This window comes from Microtus oregoni, unplaced genomic scaffold (assembly GCF_018167655.1).
Source record: "Microtus oregoni isolate MIOR12 unplaced genomic scaffold, Mior012 000012F_ref0000307, whole genome shotgun sequence".
Lineage (NCBI taxonomy): Eukaryota > Metazoa > Chordata > Mammalia > Rodentia > Cricetidae > Microtus > Microtus oregoni.
Window position 1 is genome coordinate 38,197,345 of NW_024543071.1, and position 10,402 is coordinate 38,207,746.

Genomic DNA, 10,402 nt, shown 5'->3' on the forward strand with positions numbered 1-10,402 from the left:
GTAAAGATAGGTATGCCTTTTCTCCTGGGACTGGAAATGCCAACCAGCCCCTTCAGCAGAAATGTCAGAGATGGGGTTTATTGAACACTGGTGCATCTGCACCTCAGAGACAGAATGGAAACCCCAGTCCACAATGAGCTATGGTGTCATCTCTTAACCAAGTCATCCCAAGGATATTATAAATGATCTGGGAAAAATAGAGCTTCTTTCTTTTTGCTTGTGTTTCTTCTTTGAAAAGTGTTTTGCTTAAAATCTCTTTCAAAGGAAATAAAGGCAATTAATGACCCAAAAGCACAGTACAAACAATTCTTTGATTTTTCTTTCAGGAGATGACCGGAACATTGAGGAGGTTTATGTGGGTGGAAAGCAGGTGGTTCCGTTCTCCAGCTCAGTGTAAGAAGACCCGTGGGCATCCATGATATTCTCCTGGAATGACATGGTTCTGCATCTTCCTTGTGCCCGGGTGCCAGTTAGAAAGTATATTTAAAAAAAAAAAGTATTGTGTTCTTCAGATGACTTCTGTTTCTATGTCTGCTTCCAGTGCTCACTTGGTAAATCGTGCAAAGGAAGTGACATGCTCCTTGACCCTGGTGGGGAGCATTCAAAATTCCATGATGGTGCCTACTTCGGGGCTGCTTAGATTTGTGTTAGGCTCATGCAGAAGGCAGTGTTAATAATGGGCGCTGTGCTTCTACTATTGAAATCAAACCTTTCTGTGCAGGGAAATACGGTGCAAAGAAATATCCCTATGTAGTTAGACATTCTGAGCTAAGTGAAAAGTAGGAGACTCCATGTGCCCCATTGAGTAGGTTTTTATGCGAGGGCACAAGCTAGACGGTGAACAGATGTTGGAAAAAAAACATTGATTGTGCTTGGAAATTAAGTACTGAAAACATCCATGTAAAAAGAGAACTTATTGGATTTTAAAATGTGCTTCTAGGTTGACCTTATCTATGGAAATTTGCACTTTATGGAATTTGCATTTCAGAGATGTGTTATTGTTATGTGTTGCCTTCTTTAGGGATGAATGGCAGAACCCGAATGCTACATGCTTTTTCAAATATAGTTCTATGCTTCAAAGTGTTTGACAGAAGCTGAGTATTAAAGATTTACAGTGTCTTAGGGATAGTATTCATATAGCCACATGGCATAAATAGTTGTGTTTTTGTGTCCTTCAAAGTCACCTTGATTTCTGGCTGTGCGGTGTTACAGTTGCTTCTATTTTATTAGATGAGAAAAAAGCCCCGCGTGCTGCTGCTGTCTAGGCTAGGGTCTCCATAAATCGGGGGAATACTGTACCCCTGGGAGCTGTTAGCAGTGACAGGACAGGGCTCTCTGCAGTGCCCCATCTACTCAGCACAGTGGGTCATTGTTGCTGTGAACTTTGCCCTCCTATCAGTGTGCTACAACTTAAAAGCCAAGTGCAAGTCCCTTTAAGAACTATAGATAAGGCTCTGAATTAAAAATACCCTGTTTTTCTAATTTATCAGATTGTCGCTTGAATTCCTTGAGGTTTTTCTAGCATCAAAACCTTAGTATAATGAGAAGGTTATAGAAATTCCATGTAATGCTTCTATTAGCAGGACTTGCTATTCTAGACATGAAGGAAAAATAAACAAAGGAGGACATTTTAGCTTCCCTAACTACACAATGTCCCTTCTTATAACAATGAAACCAGATTACAACCGCATGGCAGATTCTTAGGAAGCAGTGATGTGAGTTCTACATTTTCTTAATTTATTCCACACTCTATAAACAAACAAAAACAGGGAGCAGGTTTTGTCGACATATCATTTCATTCCCAGGGCTTAGGCGAGTTTCCGTATTATCCTACAACAGTTCTTAGGTGATAGAGCTAATTCCGTGTTAGCACGTGTTAGCAAGTCCGAGAGCACACAGTTCCTCCGCTGCCCTGTAAACCTCAGTTTCACATCGCATGCCAACTCGGCAGTAATTTGTCCCGACCTGTTTTCCTGGCAGAAGCACTTCTGGATGTGGTTGTGTATACATTACATCTAAAGATGGCACAAATATTTAGTCTCATTTAGTTTTAGCTTTTTTTAAAAAAAAGACAAGAGTTATTTTGCGTGTATATGTGTGTGTTGGGGGGATAGAAATGGATAGAACCAATTTCTGGTCTTAATCTTCCAGCACACCAGTAACATCAAAATGATCTGCCAAATCCCCTCCCCCATGTCTCTCTGAGTTTGGCAAAGTGTTTTCTGCTGTGTCTTTGGACTCTTACCAAAGGAACTTAGTTGCAGGGAATCTCACCTGAGTGACGTGGGCCTGGGAGCTTTGGTGTGGGTTGAGTAAGAGTTCTGCCAGTCAGCAGCTGCTTCCAACCTTCGCAGACCCCACACTCCTCTTCCTTAAGGGTGTGCATTTTGATATTGAGCATCAGCTTTTATTTAAACTTAAGATTCACGCACAGTAACATACATATGTGTAATTCTGGAAGCAGGAATAACAGTCATTTGACACCATCCGGTCAGGCATCCAGATTAGTCCTGATAGTGTGTTATAAGCTGAATAACTTCTAATAAAAACAATGTGTTGAAGTGTTTACATGTACTTTGATCTCCCTGCATCCCTTATAACTTATGAGTTTTATTCTCCCAAGTGAAGTGTTCCTCAATGTGTGACTTATGCCGTTTCAGTGCCCCACACAAGGGGTCAGATGTCCTGCACTTTGAAATGTTGACTTTCTGAATTATAGCCAGCACTATTCCTAGCCTATCCCAACTGTCACTTTTTGTTTGGATGGTTTGCTCTCTTTAGAAGAAAGGGAGAAGGAAAAGGAAGGAAGAAAAGAAGGGAGGAAAGGAGGAAGGAAGGAAGATTAAAACATTATCCCTCCTACTCCATATCATTTAACTTGTTTCTCTAGAATTTTTGATTAACTTCATTGTAAAAGGTTAAAAAGAACTGAAAAGTATCATGTGTATTACATTTCCAAAATTTCTTGTAACCAAAACACAAAAGTAGGCTAATCAAGTTAAATTTGATTTGGTGGGGGAGGCATTAAAAATAAGAGATTAGGACCCAAAGGGTTTTTCTATTCTACTGGGCCAAAGAGACTGGACTTTCCTCTGTGGCATTGTCTTAGCTGGCTCTTTCCTTGCCCTGTCAAAGACTTTAGAATCCAAGAAGATGTCTACCTTCACACCAGGAGGAGGCCTTTCTAAGTTAATTCTGTGAACATTTAATCTCTTTTCTTCTTCAGTGAGAAATTTCCAAGTTAAAGGAAAAGAAATGGTGGAAACCCCCTTCTTCCTTGCTTAGCTGATTTTTTGAAGTGTTCCCTTGGCTATCTCTTTGGCAAATGCTCTGAAATTTTACAGAGGAAACATAACGGCTGTGGGATCTGGCAGTGTGTTCTATCTTCACTCCCTACCAGATTATTCCTATTTTTAAACTTTTTTGCTCCAGAAGCAGACATATGGGAAGCCTTCAAGGCGTGCTGGGAAGAGCATTGTATCAGTTCCTCCTTTTATATGCATGTGAGGAAGGTACCTAGAGCTGAATGCTTTTGGAGCTTGGTGGGCATTTTTTAACGTTGCTGCTGCTGTTGTTGCTGCTGGAATATTCAGATACTTTAAGAGAGTGACCTTAGCTATTAACAAATAGAATGAGAGGCATAGCAAGAGCAATGACTTGAAATAATCTTTAAATCACAAAGATTCTATATAATATATTTAAGATCGAAAGGAGATGCTTGCAATTTCTCTGATCTACTAGCTGCTGCAGGTATGACGCCATACATTGCACTTTATTATGTCTCCAGAGAAGACGTAATAAATGTCTTTCTGAAGACCTGGGTGGAAGCAGATAGGTGAAAAGTCACTGAGAAAGAAAACAAAACAAAACTCTTGACATTTGTCGCCATAAAAATACCCCCCAAAATTCTTGATTGCCGCTTGTTGCCATGCGTGTCTCCAAGCCTACCCCAAACGTCCCTGCCCATCCCCAGCACTGAGCGTGAGAGAGCAAGGGTTGAAGGGTTCGTTTGTGGGTCTAGTCCAAATGCAGTGACATGCAAAAGCCAGCCAAGTCAAAGATGAAGGCTTTTTTTTTTTTACCAGGTTGCTTGAGTAACTGGTATCATTAACCTTTGTTACTTGGCAGTGACTCACCTGTCTACTTCTTACCCAGAAACCCTATCAGCAATCTTTCCTGACCTTATTGTTAACCTCTTGATGGCTGTTCTTAAGAATATAGACACACATGTGAATGTAGTCAAGGGGACTTCCTTCCCCTCGGTATTTGTATGATTTGCTAATTGTCACTGTACTGAGTGGGCTCCTTTGTGCATCAGGAAAAAAATATAATAAACGTGATTTTGTGTTTGCATTAGCGTTTGTTGTGTTTTCTGTGTTTGTTTTGGCAAATTCTATCAGCATGATGAAAGGAGGATGAATTTGATAATACATTTTTTTTCCTTTTCTTATAACAGATTAAAAAACAGACTGGAATGTTTAGCTGTGGGCCAACAATACGTCCATCATATCACTATACATGGCTTTTTAAATCAAGCCACTGGGATGGTTCTTCTAGACTGGCAGCTTGTTTGGGTTGATGGGAGGATTAGTAAAATCTTATTCCGGCTGTGTCTGTGAAGAAGTGCAAGAGATCAATAGATCATGCAGGCTGTGGTCTAATAACTAGTTTAATTCACTGATGGATCCAAAATTCATCCAGAGTGTTGGGAGGTGGTGGAACTACAGCAGGTGAGGCCTGTTGGGAGGAAGTAGATCACTACAGACATGCTGTTTCTGTTACTGTTCCACCCAGCTTCCTGTCTGCCATGACGGAAGTCATTCTACCATGCCCTCCTTGCCATGGTGGACTGAAACCTCTGGTATCGTGAGCAAAGTGAACCCATCCTCTATGAAACTGCTCATGTCAACGAATGCTGCTAACATTCTCCTTCCTTTAGGGTCAGATCACTATACTGGTTTTAGTACAGTTGATTTTTTGTATTTAAAATGTATTTGTTTTTTGATTTTTGTGCCTGCTATGTGTCCCACATGTGTGCAGGTGCTTGTGAAGGCCAGGAGAAGATGTCATAGCTCCTGGAACTGGAGTTACTGGAGGTTGTGAAGCTCCTGATGTGGGTGCTAGGAACTGAGCTCGCATCCTCCTCAGGAACAGAAAGTGTTTTTCAACTGTTGAGCCATCTCTCCAGCTCTGTTTGTCATGTTTTGAAAGCAAAAACCCAGAAGAAGAAATCCACCTCACATCAATAATCAGTTCACTGGGCTGTAGCAAAGGCAGATCTAAGGGGAAGTTACGAGCAGCTACATTTTAAAAACCAGGGAGCTCTCAATATTTCATCTTTGAGATGTAATGACTCATTTCTAAGCCTTAGAAATGAAAATTAAAATAAATGTAAAACTTTAGAAGGAAAAATAGTAAAAATCAGAGTCGAAGCTAAAGAACTAGCAACAAAAAAATCAATAAAGAGGATCAATTAAAGAGTTGATTCCTTGAAAAAGAAAGAAAGGACAAATCCTTAGCCAAGTCAACTTAAAGAAAAAGACCTAACTTAATAAAATTACATTGAAATTTATGTATTACAGTAGATGCCACCAAAAACAAGAGGATCTTTAGAGATTATTTTGAATTTTGCATTCTCACAAACTGGGAAAATCTAGAAAAAAATAGAAAAATTCTGAATACATATGTTTACCACTTGAGCCAAGAATATAACCACAATCTAAACAAACAGTTGCTAAAAATGAGATTGAACAAGAAGTCTCCCATCAGAGGAAACCCCAGGACTGGACACACACTTACAGGTGAATCTTACCAGGCAGTTGCAGAATTATCAATACTGTTCTTTAAACTTCTATAAGCCAGATGGTGGTGGTGCATGTCTTTAATCCCAGCACTTGGGGGGCAGAATCAGGCAGATCTCAGTGAGTTTGAGGCCAGCCCAGACTACAAGAGCTAGTTCCAGGACAGGTTCCAAAGCTACAAAGATTCCTATTACGAAAAAAAAGAAAGAAAGGAAAATATTCTATAAAATATAAGTGGAAAAAATACTCATTTTATGAAGGAAGATGCAGTAATACAAAGGCCAATTAACAACAATAGCAAAAATAAACATGCAAAAATTATCAACAAAATGCTGCAAATAACACATTACAACCATGACTAAGTTGGTCTCATTCTAGGGAAGCAAGAATAATTCTCCATCCATTAATCAATAAACATGTTAGAGCCGGTAGATAGAATCAAGAACCAAAATTATATGGTCATCTCAATAGATATAGAAAAAGCTTTAGATGAGTTTCAACACTGCTTCATGTTAATGATGCTGAAGACATCGGGAACAGAAAAATCGTAATAAAGGCCACATTCATTAAACTTATAACTAACATCTTACTGAAGGGCAAACTGGAACGCAAAGCAGCTGTATACACAATTAACTTGCAAAATCATTAGTTAAAAAAATACATCAAAAGTCACCAACTAGGAAATCAGGAAAACAGTCCCATTCACAATAGTCAACAAAAAAACAACCCACTAGGATTAAACCTAATAAAACATGTTAAAAAACCTTTTTAATCCTTTAATCCTAACACTTGGAAGGCAGAGGTAGATGGGTCTCTATGAGTTCAAGGTCAGCCTCATTCACACAGTGAGTTCTAGATCAGCCAGGGACACATTGTGAGACCCTGTCTTAAAACATCAAAAGAACAAAAGCAGAGGAGATGAAAATCATGTTGCTTGTATGTAAATAAATGGAATTCAAGGTCATCCTAGCAGGGAAAGCTAGCTGTGAAGGCATAACTCACAAACAATCCCACACCAGTTTGGAATTATGATTAATAGAATGGTTACTTATTTAAAGAGAAAAAAACTTACAGATCACTGTCCCAGACAACAGCCCTCTGGGCGATCAGGAAAGGAGTCGAGTAGCCGGAAACAAGCTGGAAGCAAGAGAGCGAGCACACGGCTATTGCTGCTTTTTAAAGCAAACGAGACCATGCCCAAATGGGCTGGTATCTTAAAGTCTGCTGGCTGAAGGAGCAACATAACCGTACTCAGGAAGGCAATGGTTGCAAGTGTTTCCTCATACATGGAATCAAGACAAAAGACTTAAATGGCACAAAAGAAGAAGAAGAGAGAGTACTGGGATGAAAAAGGGATCAAGAGGAGGGGAAAGGAAGGAAGAGGACAGTTTGGAGTGGTGAGGATGTATACAGTACATTGTATGCATGTAAGAAAATGCCAGGCAAAGCTATGGTTTGTACAAGATGAAAGAATTAGTTCACACATATAAACGGGTGTGAAACTTTAAAGCAGGATTTATAAAATAGTACACTGTCTGTGATGTCCTAGGCTATTTTCAATACTATTCTATTTTGTTTTCTAAATTGTAGTCTATGTTTGTATTTCACTGGAGCATTTTAGGATTCTGGATTCTTGAGCGCCTATTGATGGACAGACCCATGCCCTCTGTATCAGCACTGTGCCAGGATCTGAGTTTAAGCTTGGCCTCACCATTACAGGAAGACAGAGTGGAGGAAGGAAAATCAAATTGCTGTAAATCTCCATGGCTCCAGTGTCTTGTTTTTTGGCTTTTGTTTAAGGATTCAACAGTGTCCATCTTTAGGTCATGAGGATTAAGTAATGAGGTACTTAGATGGTAGGTAAGACAGCACCCAGTTACTTAGGTGCTCACAGTTCAGTAGATAGGACCAGAAAAGTGGAATACACACTAAAGATTAATGAAACCATTGAAGTCTTTATGAGTTTATTTTTGAATAGTAATCAAGTAATGTTAAGGTAAGGATCTTCTGTATATAAAACTTCCCACATATGATTTCTCAATAGTATTATATATTCATGTTCCTAACTTACAACATGAAGCATAAAGTCAGCCAGAGATTTGATCTATAAATTTACCCCTATACCCATGCCCTCAGGAAAGGTCTGTGAGGCTTCTCCCTCTTCCCCAGAACAGCTGGAGGGGCTGCTGGAAGGGCAGCTTCTGAGGATTGAGGAACTGCCCAGGTTTCCGAGATGTGGTGGTCCAGGGATTCAATCAATCTTTTGGGTAGAAAGCCTGAGGACCTTCAGCTGAAGTACATGTCAAGCAATTGCATTAAGACTCTGCCCACCCTGGGCAGTTTTCTGTTCTCTGCCAAACCTCTAGCTGTACTGTCTCGGACCACTCACCGTAAAAAAGTCCCTGGTGTCATTGTGACACAAATTATGGGAGTAACCAACCACTCTTTGATTGGATTTAGGGTCCACTCCATGAGATGGGACCCAGACCAGACACTGTTAAAGTGGCACAGACCTGAGACTAAATAGGTCATCCCCCCCCCCCCCGGGGGAATACCACTGTCATTCAGCTATAGGAACATAGCAATAAAATGGCTCCTAATGATCTATGGCTGTACCCATAGGTCAGAGCATTACCCACGAAGCTGCTTCTTGCAGCAGATGATAATTTAAAAAGGAACCCACAAATGGACAATGTACAGAAAGTGAAAAACTTCGGGTCACTCAACCCTTAATGGGATGCCATTATCAAATCCCTCCACAAAACGCTCAGGGATCTATGCAGAAGAAGGGGTAGAAAAAAGGTAAAAGCCAATTAAATTGCATCACCCAGACACAACAGGACTGATACACATATGAACTGGCAGAGACAGCGACAGCACACACAAGACCTGTACATGTTAAAACCAGACAAAATCTTAGCACAAAGAAGGGAAGTAGACATGGGGCTTCGCCGCAGCTGAACAGCTGTTTGCGATTGATACCCGCTGGGAAAGGGAAATCGGTTTTCTTCAGTGGAGTGGCAGTGGGTCTATCAAATACACACAGGGCGGGCCCCAAGTCCAGGAAGAGCTGGCTATTAACTAAGGAACTCCACTTTTTGTCATTTGCTTTTTGTTTTGTTTTGTTTTAGTATTTTTAAGCACTTTTTTTTTTCTTTTGAGAGAAAGAACATGAAGTTGGGTGGGTAGAGAGTTGGGGAGGATCAGGGAGTTTGGGAAAGTGGGAAAGAATGTGATCAAAATCTACTTTATTAAAAATCCTAATTAAAATGGGTAAAGGGCAAGGATTCTCTGTTTTTTAAATGAATAAGATGGCATTTTAAAAAGCAATGCACTTTTTTCCCCACTGAGTCAGGCATCACTTTTATCTTCAACCACGTCCATAATGTGCACCATTTTGGGAGCGGCAAGGATCACAGGTCTGCTACTCCAGAAAAGTGCAGGGATTTCTGAGTCCGGAAACTGTGCTGTGTACGCAGCAAAGGTCCTTCTGCCATCACTGGGCAGAAAGCTTCTTAGCAAACCTTGCACCCCAGCAGGTGACAAGAACAGGTCATGAAGATGAAGGGAGCGTCTCCTACCCATAAACACCCAGGGCTCCCTCCTGACCCTGGGACCTGAGACTGTAGAGCTGGCAGTGATGATGGCTGATTCGCACCAAGCTCCCAGGGCAACAGAGACTCCTGTTGCTTTGACATTCTGTTGGCTACTTTACTCTCTGATGTTGGCACAAGCAACTTCTGGATTGCTTCTGATGATGCAAGAGCCAAGACCAAACACCTTTAGTTTCTTTGTGCGCACCCACTATGGAATTGTCTAGAGACTGGCACAATCTTTTAAAGAACCACTTTTTAAAAATAGTAAAACCACACTACAAAATAGCCCTCTCTCAGGACCTTGCTATTGCCCATGTCATTCCTGTCCACCAGGGCCTCTGACCTCCATACTTGCAGTGTCCACCCAAACCTTCCGGATCCCAGAGCAGCATTGGGGAGAGATACAAAGATCATAATACCTCATTGATAGAAATAAATGAGGGCAAATTCAGTCAGTCAGAGCCAGCTCCCTCTGTAGAAGCGATCACCCTTTTGAAGATGTCTCCATGGACTGAAGGCTAGTAGCAAGAAAACCTGAGGAGGCTTGAACTAAATGCGCTGGAAGACACAGCAAAAGTCTGTGTTACTCAGTCACAACTGGAGAAGTCTTCCTTAACAAGGACAACGTGAAAGATAAAAGGACATTTGGCCCCAAAGACAATTCCTGAAATATTAAGACACTTAGACACAGTAAATGTAGTATTAAAATCTAAGACTGTGTGGCTCTAGAGGTCCTTAGTGCTATGGTCTACCCAGACTAAATACCAAGTGAAGGAGCTTCACGGGCAGGGAGATCCTGGGGCCTCTGTAGGACGAAGTGTCCGTTATTCTGAAGGACACTCGAACTCAGGACACTGAGGACAATGAGCCTCACCTCAGGGCATGTCTGCTAGGATTCACCACAGCAATGTGCCTCACGATCATGGCTTGACATGCGTATGCTCACAGAAGAGCAATTCCATAGCGTGGCTTTGTTCTTTCTACTGTGCCAATCTTGAAAAGAAG

At 41.0% G+C, this 10,402-nt stretch overlaps 1 protein-coding gene across 1 annotated transcript in view; it reads left to right on the forward strand.

Moving 5' to 3' along the window:
- Positions 1-4,353, forward strand: part of Gda (guanine deaminase) — a 64,851-nt gene extending 60,498 nt beyond the window's left edge. The window contains exon 14 of the mRNA XM_041661271.1: positions 327-4,353. Within this exon, the coding sequence (XP_041517205.1) occupies positions 327-397 (71 nt within the window). The 3' untranslated portion in view covers positions 398-4,353. The remainder of the gene's footprint in view (positions 1-326) is intronic.
- The last annotated feature ends 6,049 nt before the right edge of the window (positions 4,354-10,402 follow it).